Source organism: Pseudocercospora fijiensis (assembly GCF_000340215.1).
Source record: "Pseudocercospora fijiensis CIRAD86 unplaced genomic scaffold MYCFIscaffold_1, whole genome shotgun sequence".
Lineage (NCBI taxonomy): Eukaryota > Fungi > Ascomycota > Dothideomycetes > Mycosphaerellales > Mycosphaerellaceae > Pseudocercospora > Pseudocercospora fijiensis.
This window is the reverse complement of record NW_006921532.1, coordinates 445,333-461,800: the sequence shown is the minus strand read 5'-3', so window position 1 is coordinate 461,800 and position 16,468 is coordinate 445,333. Positions and strand designations below refer to the sequence as shown.

At 47.9% G+C, this 16,468-nt stretch overlaps 5 protein-coding genes across 5 annotated transcripts; 2 read left to right on the top strand and 3 right to left on the bottom strand.

The window, feature by feature from the left end:
- Positions 1-6,255: 6,255 nt before the first annotated feature.
- Positions 6,256-6,677, top strand: MYCFIDRAFT_121229 (uncharacterized protein; the record flags this gene model as incomplete). Its single annotated transcript, XM_007922520.1, has 2 exons — positions 6,256-6,419; positions 6,479-6,677. Coding segments are annotated over 2 exons (363 nt in total), but the record flags the coding sequence as incomplete, so codon positions are not given.
- Positions 6,678-7,769: 1,092 nt separating this feature from the next.
- MYCFIDRAFT_209441 (uncharacterized protein) lies at positions 7,770-9,320 on the top strand. The gene is made up of 6 exons (XM_007922519.1): positions 7,770-7,867; positions 7,925-8,402; positions 8,474-8,572; positions 8,628-8,738; positions 8,794-8,904; positions 9,048-9,320. Exons 1-6 carry the CDS (start codon positions 7,796-7,798, stop codon positions 9,050-9,052), a joined length of 876 nt encoding a protein of 291 aa, XP_007920710.1. The 5' UTR covers positions 7,770-7,795; the 3' UTR covers positions 9,053-9,320.
- Positions 9,293-10,817, bottom strand: MYCFIDRAFT_209440 (uncharacterized protein). Its single transcript, XM_007922518.1, has one exon. The coding sequence runs from the start codon at positions 10,561-10,563 to the stop codon at positions 9,694-9,696; it is 870 nt and encodes a 289-aa protein (XP_007920709.1). The 5' UTR covers positions 10,564-10,817; the 3' UTR covers positions 9,293-9,693.
- A 1,291-nt stretch (positions 10,818-12,108) lies between these two features.
- Positions 12,109-13,703, bottom strand: MYCFIDRAFT_53873 (uncharacterized protein). Its single transcript, XM_007921889.1, has 3 exons — positions 13,087-13,703; positions 12,313-13,032; positions 12,109-12,260 (listed from the first exon to the last, which is right to left on the bottom strand). Exons 1-3 carry the CDS (start codon positions 13,632-13,634, stop codon positions 12,248-12,250), a joined length of 1,281 nt encoding a protein of 426 aa, XP_007920080.1. The 5' UTR covers positions 13,635-13,703; the 3' UTR covers positions 12,109-12,247.
- A 945-nt stretch (positions 13,704-14,648) lies between these two features.
- On the bottom strand, positions 14,649-16,190 carry MYCFIDRAFT_84235 (uncharacterized protein; the record flags this gene model as incomplete). Its single annotated transcript, XM_007922386.1, has 3 exons — positions 14,649-15,192; positions 15,243-15,768; positions 15,842-16,190. 3 exons carry the CDS (start codon positions 16,188-16,190, stop codon positions 14,649-14,651), a joined length of 1,419 nt encoding a protein of 472 aa, XP_007920577.1.
- Between the last annotated feature and the right edge of the window lie 278 nt (positions 16,191-16,468).

Sequence of the window (16,468 nt, the reverse complement as noted above, 5' to 3'; positions counted from 1 at the left end):
TACGGAAAGTCTAAAGATGAAGTGTAGCAGTTGCAGCCTTAGGCATTAGGCACGTAATAGACCCTAACACCTAGACACATACTCTAAGTCACCCCCTTAGCACGTGCATATCGCTATAGAATAAAACAAACACATTAGCTATTCAGTTGGCAAAGCAAACAGGGGTATTAGGTAAGCAGAAACAGGTAAACAAACTAGACCACTCTTAGGTTAAACAGACAAAGCAAACAAAGGCCCTTTCTTCTTAGTACTTAGTAGCTAGCTTTGCAGCGCTCTTAATAGCGGCCTTGCAATCCACTAGGTTTAGTTGTTTAACAAAGCGGCCGTGCTTAATCTTATTAAGCGGCTTAGTGAAGCTATCGGCTATCTGATTATGTGTGCTAACCTATTAGACGACAATAGTACTATTAGCAATCTTCTCTCGAATGTAGTAAACACGAGCATCTATATACTTCGTACGGCTATTAATGCTAGTCGATTTAGTAATAGCAATAGCGGACTAATTGTCCTCGTAGAGCGTAACTAGAAGAATATAGCCCTTGTAGCCAATTTCCTTTAATAAGCGAGCTAAGGCAACTGCTTCCTTAGCCCCTATAGTAAGTTGAATATACTTAGCTTCAGTTAATAATAGTGTAACGAGTGTCTAGCGGCCGGACTTATACAATAGAGGTCCGCCTACAATAGTAAAGTAGAAACTGCCTATAGAGCGGCGGGTAACTAGATCGTTAGCCTATAAGGCATTATAGTATCTAGCAAAATTGAGCTTATCGTTCTGTATGCCTTAGAAGCGTATGCTACGACTAAGGGTACTAACTAGGTACTTAATTAGCTAAAGGAGTGCGGTATAATGCTCTTTAGTAGGATTAGAGATAAATCGTAACAATAGGCCTATAGTGTAGCAAGCATTAGGTCGCGTAATTATAGCTAGCTATAGTGCCTTACTAATACCTTCTTGATACTAAGTCTTGAAGGCGGTACTAGCTATATAGCCCTTAGGTGCGCGTTAAATAGACGTCTTAATATAGCGAGGCGCTATTAGAGTAGCTAGACCGATACGGCTACGCATACTATATTTCTTACTAAGCCTATTTAAATAGGCATCTTAAACGACGTAAATGGTGCGCTAACCGCGGTTACGGATAATCCGCATGCCGAGATAGTAGTATAGGTCGCCTAGTTCTCGTATATTAAAACGGTCCTTTAGTAACTGAGCTACTGCCTCTAGTGCTAATAGAGTGTAGGCGATGATAATTATGTCGTCGATATAGATAATAATAATAGAGCCGCTAACAACGTGTTTAAACACACATATATCAGCCATTATTAGCACAAAGTCTAGGCTCTTTAGGTACTTTCGAAGCTCTTCGTACTATAGCATTAGCGACTGTTTTAGACTATATAGTGCCTTTAGTAATAGGCAAACTATGCCCTTTCTACTACGGTCCTTAAAACCGTATAGCTGTTCGACGTAGATCTTATACTTATTACCGATAAGCGCATTAAGGAAGGCCGTTAGAATATTATACTGCTTAGCCTCTAGGTCGTAATAAGCGATTAGTGCAAACAGCGCTCGTAGCGTAGACGGCTTAGCTATAGCCGTATAGGTCTTATTATAGTCCTATCCTTCAACTTATGTAAAACTACGGACGACCTATCGAGCCTTAAACCGGCTTACCTTGCTATTAGCATTACGCTTAATAGTGAACACCTATCGGCTACGGACAACCTTGCGACCTTCTAGCACCTCTAACCGAGATACATAGACCTATATATAGTTGTCGATTAGTAACTTGTATTTAGCCTTATAGGCCTCCTTCTATTATAGCTAGTATAGCGACTAAGTCGCCTCCTTATAGCTCTTTAGAATAGGAATAGTGTCTCTATCTAACTGTTTAGCAATGTAATAGGAAGCTATAAAACCCTTAATATAGGCTATCGGCATGTTAGCTATTATACGTCGAGTTAACCGCTTAACACTATAATTAGCTAGATAGCTACGCAATAGGTTACGAGCTAACTTGTTGCTACGGGTTATACGGGTAGAACGAGCGCCTATCGTATTAGGTCGCTTAAACTTAGGCAACTAGCCTAGCTCGCCCTTCTTAGCGTTTGGATTATATGCTAGCTCTTCCTCGGCTAACTAAAAGCTATCTTTATTACTTAAAGCTAGTAGTTGAACGTCTAGTAAGTCATCGTCGAGTAGCAACGGACTAGCGACCTTATTAGTTACCTCTATGTCCTAAGCAGGCTCGTCTAGAGGCTCTTCTTACTAGGCTAGAAGCTGCTGGACTATACTAGCGGCGTCGGCTAGTAACGGAGCCTCGTTGCTTATAGAATTAAACAGAGCCGGCATAATAGACTCGAGTGTAACAAACTCGTTCTTAGCTAGGTCGTTAGGATTAGCGTATAGATTTATGCCCTCTAGAAGCAACAGCTTACTAGCCGTCTTAATAAATTAGACATCCTTTAATAGAATAACCTTATACTAGTTAGGGAGGTAAATTATATATTTTCCTAAGTCTACTAAGTCCTTAGTATAGCCGACTAGCTTGCTAATAAGGCCTCTGCTATCTATCTTCTTTCTACGAGCAACTCCGTAATTATATACAATAGCAGTATAGCTATAGGTACGAAGATATTAAAGGCGTAGCTGCTTTCGAGACTAATTGAGCTTCCTAGCTATAATAGTATAGGGGCTAAGACCTTCTAAGGTTCTAGGAGTGATATTAAGGACCTATATAGCAGTAGTAACTGCATACGGCTATAGGGCCTTTAGCAAATTCGCATAGAGCATTATCTTCCGAGCGGTCGTATATACGATGTAATTGCTAACCTTAGCTAGGCTATTCTAAGTAGAAGAATGAGGTACTGTAACCTGCAGTACAATGCCCTAATTACGAGCCTAGCTTAATAGCTAATTTCCGCCGTACTTACCCCCTCTATCGAGGCAGTAGATTAGGATCGAATAGCTAGTTTGTATACGGACGTATACACGGTAGTCCTTAATTGCTACTGCAGCTCCTAACTTTAGCGAGCTAGCATATTCGTATCGATAGGCTGATTTGGCGCATATAAACAACGTGAAGTAGCGTTCTTATAGTAGACTAGGGTTAGTAATAGTAACTATATCTATACAGACAATGTAGTAAATAGTAGATAGTCGTAGTCGTAGCAGTCGGTTGTACTCCTTATATAACATTACTATACGACAAGCGATACAGTTTCGGAAGTCGGTCTTGTTTCTAGTAATAACAATCTGACCCTTAGCTTCTATTCGTAATAGCTTACGGTGATAGATATAGCTATATCGTAGATGCCACTCTTCTATCGTACCTATTAGTACTCCCTTCTTCGACAGAAGCGCAACAACCTAGCCGTTAGGACTAGAGGTTAGTATATACAGATAGGGGAGACTATTCTTTCGGTATATCTAAGCAATAGTGACCTCCGAGCCGTTAATAACAGTAAATAGTACGCGCTTGTCGTTCCGATAGAAACATCCCTTATCGGTAAGCTTCTTAGTAGATAGGAGGTTAGCTGCCAGACCTAGCATATACAGTATATTAGACAACTTTATGCTGCTTATACTACGCTTATTAACTACCTTAGTCTAAGCCATTCCGACTATCGTAGCGTGCTTCGTATTACTACCAAATCGGACAGGAATGTAATAGCCTTCATATTTAATAAGCAATAAAGGGTCGTTAACTATATATATACTAGTACCTAAGTCGACAACCTAATTAGTAGTACGAGTGCTAGTAGTAAGAGCCGTAGAAACCTAGTCGCTAACAGTAACTATAGTGTTTGCAGTAAAGGCGTAATTGTAGCTTAGGTCTAATAACACCCCCGGGGTAGCATTAGCCGTATATAGCCCCTAAGCACTATTCTAACTAGATAGCGGTTGTTGCTATATAGTTAGTCTACGCTGCTACTGTTGCTGCTACACCCCCTTCTTCTTAGCCTTCTACTGTTTACGACGCAGTCGGTCTTCCTCCTTTAGATAAGGGTACTTAGTATAGTAGCGGTTAGAAGGGTGTAACCCCTAATAATAGGCGCACTTCTTACGGTTAGACTAATAGCTATTCTAGTTCTAGTTGCTTCTACCGCGGCCTCGACTATTGTTATTGTTTCCGCGGCTACTACGACCGCTACGGTTCGAGTTACCTCGACTATTGCTATTGCTATTGCTACCTTACTATTATAGTTAGCGTTAAAGACTAAAGAAGCCGTTATATTAGGCCTAGTTTAATTAAGCTACATTCTTATTAAGCAACGCGCTAATAATATTGTTAAGTGTGTTATCGTTAATAGTGTATTCGGAGGCGCGTATCTGCTCTCGGCGTATCTATACGAAAGCCTCGTAGAATAGAGAGATCTATATAATAAACATATAGACAGCCTAGTATTAGCTAATAGCTAATTTAGTATCCTTTAAGGCACTAAGCTTCTTCTTGTACTTATTGCAGAACTTCTTAATGTCCTTGCTATTATACCGAAGGGTGATATATTCCTAGTAGAGTATAAATTTAGTAGACCCACCTTTACTAGTATATTTCTTATATAGGTAAGTCTACACTTCCTACGATATAGCGAGACTAAGTAACGACTGCTAAACCTTAGCGATATAGTTAGCAAAGATCTACGTACGCGCTAATTGATCTTTTGCTTCCTATTTATCTTATCGGTCTTTAAACTCTAACTAAGTTTTAGAAGACAACTTAATATTAGGCTTTAGGCGGGTCCCTTAGATATAGCGCTATACCTATATGCCTTTAAGGGCACCCTTAGCGGTATAAGACTATAATAGATAATTCTCCTTATTCTTTAGCTTAGGGATGTTGCTTATATAAGCGCTAGTAGAAGTTATAGAGGGAGCTATTATAGACAGCGACGGCGATAATATAGAAAGAGACTTTAGACTTGTCTTAAGGGGCGGCCGATAGGCGCGCCTATATTCTAGTATAGCGGACAGCTAACACTATTGTTATATAACCGACTCGAGTCGGACTAGTACCTACTAGAATACTCGAAGGGCGGCGAGGGTAGCAGCGACGATAATAGTATCGGCGCAATTTTTAGTAACGAGCGCTAGCTACGCAGCTATCGGAGTAACTATTAGAATACGTAGTAAACGTGTTATATGCGTTAGAAACGCAGGGGGCTTATAACTACTTAATATAACTAATGTATTTAGAAGAAGGACTATCTACGGAAAGTCTAAAGATAAAGTGCAGCAGTTGCAGCCTTAGGCATTAGGCATGTAATAGACCCTAACACCTGGACACACACTCTAAGTAAGTATAGGTAGTATAATAGGGTATCTATATAGGGGCCTTTAGTACCTCCGAGAACTCCGCTAGTATCTATAGCGCTAGTAGTAGTACTAGATAATACTAAGATTATATAGTAGGAGGCTTAGGAGCTATACGTCGATACGACGGTCGTAGTACCCTATTTGCTAGGTAGGTAGTATACCTAGAATAGCTAGGAGTAGCTATAGTATCTAGTTCTATATCTACTATCTAGTGTATTCCTCTTTCCTATATTGTAATTCTACTTAGCAGCTAGCAAGGGCTTTAGAGGTCTCTATACGATATTATACTATATAGTTTGCTAACAATATAGTCTCACCGAGACCGGAGCGGCCCGGGTCCGTTGATTTGTAAATAGCCGGGGCTGATTTACCGTTTACGAATAGTCGCGCGGCCCAACATTCATCACCACACTCCCGGCTTTCATCCAAGCTGTGATTCCCCAGAACAGTCCACCAGGCGAGATCGGAAGGCTGAAGCCATGGCACGCGATCGAGACGCGCCGTGATTGGCAACAAAGACATTGATCTACCTAGTCATCAAGACCGAGGCCCAGCTGTTCATGCATGCATTAGAGCTCGAGGCTACAGTATCTAGTGACGGGAAGGACGCAACGTGAACGCCTGATGTCCCAAGCGCTGCAGTCGCCAGCACATAGATGTGACATTGACGACTGGCATGGTGAGTCCGAATATTTTCCACCTCTACAGACACCATGTCAGCAAACGTCGAAGGATGTCACCTTGTTGGCAGCGTGCCTCTTAGCGATACCGAAGCAGTCTTCCGAGCATGTATCAATGGCTTACCTTCACGACTCAAACGAATTCCCGATGGCGAGACCGGCAGTAGGCATTATTTCACACTGTTCCAATATTACCTGTTCAAGGCGGCGCCGGTTATGATGGTGGATTTCTCGGACAATCAGGAGGCTGGCGCGAAGCAGTTCACAGAAGAGCAGATCAACGATGGGGTAGAACAGTTGAAGAGAGCCAACATAGAGACTGGCTATGATACTGCTGCGATAGAGAGCTATGCGGTTTTCACCAAGCTGAGAGAGGAGGGCGTGGTTCCGAAAGGAGTGAAGTTCCAAGTCGGCCTTCCAACGTAGGTGTCAAGCCATCGAGCGCTCCAAGTATCTACTGATCGCTCCTTTCATGCAACAGCATAGCGAGTGTGATAGGCCCATTCGTAGAAAGAGCATTTCAGGCAAAGGTGTCTCCCATCTACGAAGCGGCATTGTTTCGTGCCACGCGAGAGATCCAGGACAAGATACCACACGAAGATCTCTCGATCCAACTGGATCTAGCAGTCGACACCGCGTACTGGGAAGGCGAATATCTCACACCCTGGTTCGACAACACAACGAAGCTGCTAGCAAAGTGGTGCCTCGGTTCGGAATTGCTTCAGAATGTGGCTGGGGCAGAAGGCGTGCAGATCAGATGGAGAACATGATGAGCATATGTAGAGAGCTTTCAAAGCCATTCGTGTAGTTGGGACGGGAACGGAGATTTTTTTTTATTCTGGTTGAAGGCTAACGTCGCAGCACTGTTCATCGGGAGAGTGTGAGCTTAGCTCATCTTGGCGCAGGCAGTCGAACCACATGCATTATTCACGCGGATCCGCCATTCACAAGCAGCATCCGTCGACCAAGTGTTATTCTACTAACTAGCAGTTCGGGGCCCTGGTCGTAGAGCTGTACAAGTAAAGCCTTGGCAGCTTGGCAGCCGGACCTCAACCTTGTGAGCGAACGGTGAAAGGCTCCGTTGCCGCCTGCAATTGAGAAGCTTGCATTCTCTGCTCCAACAACAGCATCAGGCAATGCCTATGCCTATGCCGCTGTAAACCTCAGGACCGTGCGCAGTCACAAGAAACCATACTTCCGCGCATCACATTGGCCTCCGCTCGTGCAGGACACCTTGAATGGCCTAGTGAGGCCTCCCACCGATCTGAAACCGGAAACAGCCACTCAGTGGGCACACCTATAAGGAACGGCGTATAAGGAACGGCGGCCGAGCGCCCTTCTCCCTCCAGTCCCGATCACCACCTGCTCCTCCACGCGCTTGACCTCCGATATACGACTTCCGTACCAAGGCATCGACGCACTCTTGCACCGGCTCGTTCTGCGGAATGCTTCGTGTGTCGATGGAGGATCCAGTCACCGAGAGCATGCTAGACAGGGCGCACTGCACACGAGCCCGCACTTCAGGACTAACCAAAATGGCGAGAACACCATCTGGCAGGCATGAACCGACCATCCGCACTCGCAAACGGCCACTTTCGAAGGCAAACAGCCTCTCCAAATCCACCGAACGTGGTTCCATGTGTGGCCTGAACAGCCAAGTGAGCACTCCCGTCTCTGCCGCGCGAGCAGTATAAAGTGCGCCTTGGAGGCCACCTTCAGAACACTCCTCAGCAGCAAGCGACCAAGGGCAACAGCAGCAAGACAATCAGCTACATTCCTCCCTCTCTACATCGAAACTATGCACGCTTCAAAGGTTGCGGCCATCTTGGCCTTCTGCGCCGTTCAAGGCTTGGCTGTGCCCACCCAGATGGTAGGATGCCCACCTCCCCAACGACTGCCCCATCTAAATCTTAAATTGAAATCATAGTTGAGCTACAATCTCGGTCGAATTGGTATTGACACTGGTGACTCCAAGCTTCCCAACCTGCCAAAGCGCACCGTCGTCGAGACCTCGTCCACTGGCGATGCTGCCACCGACGCCAAAGTTGCCCAGAACCTGAAGAACGCCGAGCCTTCGCTCACCAACGAAATGCAAGATGTGGCTGCTATTGCTCAGCAGGAAGTTTCTGCTATTCCAAACCTCCTCGATGCTCTGCAGTCGGTTACTGCCCCTCTCATGCAGATGAGCACCGCCATGCAAAAAGAGGCTACGACTGTCGAGAATGCCGAGACCAACGCTGTTGCTGCTGCTGCTCCAGCTGCTGCTCCAGCTGCTGCTCCAGCCAGTGGAACTACTACTGCTGTCACTACTGTCTCCAAGCGTGACCCTGAGGCACTTCTCAGCTTGATTGCTCCAGTCTTGGACACCGTGGGCAAGATTCTCTCCAAGAGACAGGAGGAGAAAGGTATTTCTCTCCCCTTCATGAAACATCAAACAGAATATCATATATGCCAACACCGTCTGTCTGTCATCTAGTGCTCGAGGCCCGCAGAGGTGGAGGCAACATCGGAGGCATCGTCGATGGTGTAGGCAACCTCGGTGCTTCTATCATCGGCCTCTTCGACAAGCGGGACGGTACGTATCCATAATCTATTCCCGACGAAACGATAGGCTAATATTCTGTAAACAGAGGGGATCCTTGAAGAGCGCAAGCTCCGAGGTGGAGACAACCTCGGGGGCATCGTCGATGGTGTAGGCAACCTCGGTGCTTCTATCATCGGCCTCTTCGACAAGCGTGACGGTACGTATCCATAATCTATTCCCGACGAAACGATAGGCCAATATTCTGTAAACAGAGGAGATCCTTGAAGAGCGCAAGCTCCGAGGTGGCGACAACATCGGAGACATCGTCGATGGTGTAGGCAACCTCGGTGCTGCTGTCGTCGGCCTCTTCAACAAGCGTGACGGTATGCCTTCAAAATTTCCCCTCCACGAAAATCCATGCCAATATGTCATCCCCCTCAGCTAGCCGCCCGGGAGATGATAGTTCCTCTCGTGAGAGTGGAAGTTCATACTTTCAATGATCTATGCTAATGCGTACCTCGCTAAGAATAAACACACAGCCGAGATCGAGCGCCGCAAAGTCACCAACGACGAAATCGGAGATCTTATCAATAAAGGCGGCGCCCTTGTTGGTTCCATCGTCAGTGTATTCGACTAAATAAGGGGGGACGGAGTGGTGGATCAGGATTACCACCTGCTAGCTAGCAAGCATGGCACAATCTTCTGTTGGGTCTCCTATAAGAGACCGGGGAAATGTCATTTATATCATATAGAGAGGAGGGCCTCACAAAGCTCAAAAAGCAAGTCATTCGTTTGTTATATTTGAAAATTGATATCACATCCATTCATTTCTTTTTAAGAACAGTCTCTCGGCTATTGAAAAGTTGAAAAAGGAGAATCTTATAGCAGCCATTCGAACCAGAACCATCCGTCCTTTTTTTTGGAGATCCAACTTCGCGCTTTTGCAACTTCATGGTCTCTTCTTTTCACGCCCCTGCACTGCCATCGTCGAATGTGTTACATCAGAAGCAGTCGAGAAAATTCCAAGACGCCATGATGCGTCGCCAGCTCTCATCCCCGAAGGAAATACGAAATTAAGGAATTCCATGCACCGTCATGGGAAGTCCTCGTTGATTTGATCTGCTTGGGGTGTCGAATATCCAAGTCAGACCTGACATAGCTCATCCACCCCCTCAAGAGCCATCACCAAGCAACGCCTGCTTCTCATCATCAAACTTGGGCAAAACATGCTCCTCCGTCTTCCTGAACGGAAGAGCCATTCCATGCTGCCCATAAAGCAACACAGCATCCTTCACACTCATCCTCGGCTTGATCTCAAGATTTGCAATCTCCTCAGACCTCCAGTTCAACATCATCGCCACATGAGACCACGCCAACCCACTTCCGTAAATCGCCTCGGCAATCGTCAATCGAAGAGGCGACTTGAAATATACCGGCCAGAACGCCATGAGTAGGAATCCAGCCATCATCCACATCTGCGCTAGATGTGTCGTGAGCGTGCGTAGTTCGGGGATATGTGCTCCCAACGTCCCGTTCTCACAACTGGTTTGCTTCTTGGTTGGACGGAATTTCGCGAAGGCCCAGCTGAAAAGCAGGAGTTGCAGCATGGGGAATACCAGGAACACGAAGATGAAAATCCCGAGCATGCTGATGCTGGCAATTCCAAGATCTAGCCAGAGTTGCGGTGTGTAGGCTTCGGGGTTCGCATCGACGTCTTTCCATACTGCGAACACACTTATGCCTGCATCGACGAGCCAGATCGCCAGGGTGTGGAAGCAGAAGAGAGAAGAGACCAGGAATTGGCAGCGTGTGATTCCGCGCATTTTCTTGTCGCAGGCCGCGAAGGTTGCGGCGCGTGAGGATGGGTTTTGGAGGAGTTCACGTCGGCATTTTCGGGTGAGGAGGAGGGATTTTATGCTTAGGAAGAGTGAGATTGCGGAGAGGGTGTAGATTAATGTGAGGCAGTATTGGAAGAGTTGAGGGTGGGTGCGCTCGAGCCAGGCTTCTTGCCAGCCTGAGATGGAGATGTCGTGGTCGGCCATTTTTGGAGTTGGCAGATGGTTGGTGTTGATGCGATGCGCGGCGCTATGGATTGGTTTTTGGAGTTGTGATGAAGGAAGGACTCCAGCTGTGAGGCTGTGCTTGTGAGGCCGCGGGGCGGAGGTCCTGGCGCCGGGTGGTGCGAGGGCAAGGGCAATGGCACGCGACACCTGAGGTTGAGGAGGATGTAGTGTAGCAAGCCTTATGCTGGAGTCTTCCAGCTACATGTATATGTAGTTTGCTGTGACTATCGCCGTGATGACCGTGATGTGAGGTGCAACTGATTGCTGACTGGCGTTTCCGGAAATGTCGTCATCGGAGTGCACGGACGCTTGGACCCCTGTTTCAACCTCTCCACGCGTTCACTTCACGTCGATTCTTCATCCCGGCACCGAACGCAAACCCAACAGCTTGCACTGTTCGTGCCGTCCTACTTTGCGTAGCTGCCGATCCCCGATATTCTGAAGTATGGTCCAACTCCCACGAACATAGAACTTGCTAAGCAGCGATTCTCCGAAGCAGTTCAGCCTGGCCTTGGTATTACAGTACTTCCCAGAGCAAGCTACAGAGCGCCACATTATTACTCGCCCACCAACTCGGTCTAGGCACTCCGATAGCTCTGATATACATGTATCCGAACTCTGCGGGTGTCATCCAGCTCTACTGCTCCTCCGGTCGAACTTTTCTTTCCATTCCCCTTTCTACTCCAGACTAGACCTCGAAAATCTACAATCCCTTGAGACATCTTGTTCTTACCTAACTCAATATCATTCACCATCAAAATCTCCATCCCTCCACCAACCCCCAACCCCAACCCCATCATGCCCTAACCTCTCTACCCAACCCTCCAAACAACCGCCCAAAACTTCATCACCTCCCTCCTCCTCCTCCTCCAACACCCTCTCAAACCTCCACCCAACCTTCAAAATCACCTGGGGCCACAGAACCTTCGTATCCCGCACACCTAGTCTCCGAGGCTCCAAGACCGCGTCGGAATTCATCACCCATCTCTCAAAAATGGCTTCAGGATTCCAAACGAAGTACAGCAGATGATTGTGGATACGGAGCAGAGGACCGTGATGGTGAGGGGGGAGTTTTTCATGGTGACGAAAGGGACGAGTCCTGTAGGGGAGAGGACGGCGGTGAATGAGATAGGTTTTTTTTTGTTGGGGAAGGATGAGAGGGGGGAGAAATTGGGTTCTGCGATGGAGTGTGTGGATCCTGTTGCTGGGAGGTTGATGGGGGTGGATAAGGCGAATGATGTGTGAGGTTGGGGAAGATGTCGTGAGAAGGAGGTTTGAGGGGGGATTGAGGCGAAGGAAGGTGCGTTGTAGATGATGGGGCAAAAGCTTTGCGATTCGGGTCCCCGAAACCATTCTGCTCGGTCTGTAACCAATCTAGAGATCAAAGAAGTCGTAATAGAAGCTGTTCAGAAAGACGAGCAGCACCGATAGTCATAAGACATTCGACGACTCGCGGGAATACATATCACACTTGAGCTTATGGTTCGCTGTCGGGAGAATGCAATTGAGACTGAAGTCAATAGTATTGAAGTGACCGCATCGGCCTCTGGGCGCCTTGAGTCGTAAGATACAGATTCTATGGGGCAATATACAACGCCACAATGCTGCCTCTGAATGCGCAGCATAGGCTCCTCAAGCCATGTGGGTCCGTTGCAAGCAATGCTTATGCTTTCACGCTGATAGGAAGTTAGTATGCGGCTCTCGCTCGATCTTTGGAGAATCACTCACCTCCATGGATGATCCTCCTCTCCGTACTGGATGCCTTCGATCCAGTTCTTCATCTGCAAAGCAATGGGTCCGACCTCCTCACCAGCTGGAAGACCACAGTCGACCAGTTCGCCTTGGTAAGAGATCGCTCTCACAGGAGACACAGTGGCCGCAGTTCCAGACCCAAAAACTTCAAGCAGGCGGCCTTCATTCGCGGCTTCTACGAGTTCACGCATCGGGAACCGTCTCTCAGACACTTTCCAGCCGCGAGGTCCGAGTCGCTCTTTCGCCAGTGTCAAGACAGAATCTCGTACCACGCCTTCAAGAATTGTGCCATCGAGCGGCGCAGTCATGAGCTCTTTCTGTCCATCCTTATTCTGAATCGCAGCGAATAAGTTCATGGTGCCAACCTCTGTAACGAAGTCCTCCTCTCTGCCAGTATCCGGGTCAATGTCGCGGAAAAGCCAGAGATTTTGGTGGAAGCCACGAGTCGCGGCTTGCATTTGTGGGACGATGCATGGTGCATAGTTGGCACCGAGCTTGCTTGCACCTACACCGCCAGGCCAGGCACGAACGGCGTAGTCAGTGGCTTCTAGTGATACGGCTTTGAAACCTGTTGGGTAGTAAGGCCCTACAGGAGAGGCGATCACGTAGAGCATAGCGCTGCCAGGAGGACCCACTCCGAGCGTTCTTTGGGTTCCGATGATGTTGGGTCTGATGTATAAGCTGTATCCCTTTTGTCTGGTCCATCTCGTTAGTATGCGTATGCCCGCCCCGAGTCGCGAGCTCACTCACGAAGGTATGAATCTCTCCTCGAGCTTGACGAAGCGCTTGATCAAGTCAATGACAGCGTTTCCATCGAATGTGGGAAGCGCTATCCGGGCAGCACTCTTGTTCATTCGCGCCATGTTCTTGTCTGGTCGAAACAGCCTCACGTCCCCATCTTTATCCTTGTACGCCTTCATTCCTTCAAAAGCTTCGAATGCATAGTGTAACACGCAAGTCGCAGGGTCTAGTGAGAGGTTTTGGTAGGGTGTTATCCGTGGTGGAAGCCATCCGTCTGCAGCTGTCCATTCAAGCGACAGCATGTGATCTGTGAATGTTCGTCCGAAGATGAGCTCCTCATTTGGAGTGATTGGTTTCGGGGTTGTGGTTTTGGTGATGGAGAGTGCACCGGCATCAACTTTGCTTAATCTTGGGTCTCCTGCATCGGGCGCGCGAAGACTATATTGCCGTCGCTGTTGTCTTTGAAGATTACTACCACTCGACCGCACGGTATTCGAGAAGTTCCTGCTGAATTGCTTCGAGCTCCGCGGCAGGAGCGTTCGTAATGAGGATGCCATTGATGGTTATGGGAAGCGAGAACACACTGTAGCCTCCTGCGCCGACCCTTTTCATCAGCTACAAGTCGCAATGGCTCACAGTCGTCGAGTAAAACGCGAAGTAGTAGGGCGCGTTGCTTGTGGATTGTTCTTGCCGAGCTCGGAGTCGAGGCGAGCTGACTCATCAACTCATACAGATTTGAGAACAATCAAAGGGTCTCCTGTTGTCACGAAGATACATAACACTAGAAAAGAATATCAAATATATAATAGAAGAGGCTATTGCACTATAAGGTAGTCCACTCCACACCGCAAGTAACAGCTACAAAGGCAAATCGCTTTCTAATCTTAATAGAACGTCCGATATGTAGAACTATTACTACTAAGTATTTGCGAATATTGTATTCTCTGCGCCAAACCGGGCTCGATTCCAGATCTTCAATTACCCTGACATCTGGAGGTCTTTGCTCATAACCCAATTCCTGGAGTTGCGAATTTCATCGGTTGGGATGGAGCGACTGAAGCCCTGGCTAGACATATGGCTTCTGTGCGCGTCAATGTCGTCTCCACTGGGACTATATATACTGAGATGCTCGCAACGTTGGGAGATGCCTTCGGCGAGGCGACTTCAATGAAGGGCCGGCACTGCTAGTGAATGTGTGTGTTGTAGCACATCTGCTCTGTATGCGCTCTGCATTCTAGTTCCAAGGCTGATGGCGGGATCTCGTATGCTTGAATTTCTCAACTGCCCAAAAACAATGCGGTGGAATTCTCTCTTTAGATCGTACACAATTTTCGTAGCTCTCGTCTTCGGCGCGGGTGATCGACGTAGAAAAAAGCGTGCTCTCTTCCTTTGTCGTGTCCATCTCTCTGCTCTGACACTGGGCTGCGTCCTGTTAGCCCTTCCGGCTGACATCCTGCGTTGACCTGCGAGAACGATCGCCTTCGTCTGACATGCGTTCTTCTTTCGGTGTCTCCCAAAATCCCTTATAGCATGTATTGATGACTACCTCGCCACTTCTGTGCATAAGTGCTTCAATGAGCTTCGAATGGGTAGAAATCCGTCCAGGCGTGGACCGGCTGCCCAGTAGGTTGGTACATCATCGGATCTGGCTGAGCTTGGGATACTAGCTGGGATGTGGTCGTGTTGATAGGGAATATTGGTCTTCGCTGCTGCTGCTGCTGCTGTTCGGTGTTGCTCTGCCGCCTGTGATCTGCATTTGCACGCTCCACAAGACCAAACTTTGGTGTCAAAGTCCTCAGAGGCATGTAGTTTGCTGCAGGGATATCGTCGACAAGTCCTGGGAAATCGTAGAAGAAATTGACGTCCATTCTCCAGTTCGCCATGTTCAGTATCGCCCCTTCAAATTGATTCGACAGCTGATATAAGGACGAGTCCGAGGAGAGAGCCAGCACATCCATAGGTTCGTACTGCCAAGCTACTTTGAGATTCCTCACCCACAAGGCCCAGAACTTATTTGTGAGAACATCGACTTTTGTGGACATCAACCTTTCTCGCAGTGCTGGCCAGGTCAAATGATCGATCACAGGATCATGAGCGATTAACTTCTCCGTCATACTGATGTGCGTTAGTCAAATACGTGAATTGCGCATACGTGCTATACTGACTGTGGTTGATACCAGACCGGTAGCGGTCCCTCCACTGCCACCGGCGTATTTCTGATCTCAAATATGTATCGTTTATGCAACATCCGAAGACATCCTAGCCTCTCAATCAGGTTGCATTCCTTGAACAAGCACAAGTCCACGGTTTGGAGCACTTCCCAAAGCGGACAGATTTGGTCATAGCGGTTCAGTGAGTACCTCCAGCCCTTCAACACTGCATTAATGATGACATCCTGATTGTATCGATCCTCGAAGCAGACGCGATCCGGTGGTAACATGCGAATGTGATTTACCAAGTTATTTAGAAACATTGTCACATCGCGACCAGACGGCACGGGCTTGGCCGCTGTGTACACGCCTGTGAGCTCCGGATGTCCATTGCTTGGATGGGCTCTGCTCGGGTGGACGAATTCCTCCTGGTCTGGGTCGTTCGGTGCGCCAGCGACAGAGTGGCCTGCTGCATAATGGTCGTCGACAGAGCCGCCAGAATTAGATCCACTGGTCATTGCGTGTGAAGCATCGAATACACCTGTGGCAAAGCCAGCCGCATCTATGACGGTCAGGGCGATGCATTGCAACATACAAAGCGCGCAATCACTTACTTGCTGCCACATTCCAGTTTGAGACCTTATCGGCCACGGTCAATATGGATCCATCAGGTGCTATGCTCAGCTCTGCGCCATTAGAGCTGGTGCTGGAGGCAATACCATGTGGGCTGAGGCCTGGATTGGGGTTCGCAGTCCGTGTTTCGGTTGACGTGTGTTCCAGTTGCAGCACCCGAGCCTCCAGCAGCGCAAGGCGATCCTGTACTTCTTTCTTCAAGAACCTGTTTGCTTTGCGATCGACTTCCTGTTTCCGCGCGCGTTGTTCTGCAGTGAGAACACGACCACTAGCCCAAGCTTTCTCACCTCCAGTACCTGCAGTTTTGCCGGCAGCCGTGCGACCGTTCATAGTCGATTAGTTATTAATTGCTCCGATGAAGCCCTGTGTTTCGCCGACGTTCGCGCACTTCCAGAGCATCCGATAATAGGCAGCGGGGTTGTTATTGATGAGACATCTTGCATGTGACGCATGAGGCAATGGAGGACAAGTCAATCTGATACAGAAGGAAGAAAATGGAGAGATACCTGCTCGATTCACCACCTTCTTCATCCGCTTCTGGACCTCTCTCTTCCCCGCAGCGCTATCACGCGCGCCTCCGTGGAACGCTTTGGGCCAGATCGACAGCA

Coding starts and splice junctions, on each gene's coding strand:
- MYCFIDRAFT_209441 (XM_007922519.1), top strand. CDS start 7,796: ATGCACGCTTCAAAGGTTGCGGCCATCTTGGCCTTCTGCGCCGTTCAA. Junction 7,868..7,924: donor TGGCTGTGCCCACCCAGATG/GTAGGATGCCCA, acceptor TTGAAATCATAG/TTGAGCTACAATCTCGGTCG. Junction 8,573..8,627: donor CCTCTTCGACAAGCGGGACG/GTACGTATCCAT, acceptor TTCTGTAAACAG/AGGGGATCCTTGAAGAGCGC.
- MYCFIDRAFT_209440 (XM_007922518.1), bottom strand. CDS start 10,563: ATGGCCGACCACGACATCTCCATCTCAGGCTGGCAAGAAGCCTGGCTC.
- MYCFIDRAFT_53873 (XM_007921889.1), bottom strand. CDS start 13,634: ATGGCATCCTCATTACGAACGCTCCTGCCGCGGAGCTCGAAGCAATTC. Junction 13,033..13,086: donor GAGGAGAGATTCATACCTTC/GTGAGTGAGCTC, acceptor GAGATGGACCAG/ACAAAAGGGATACAGCTTAT.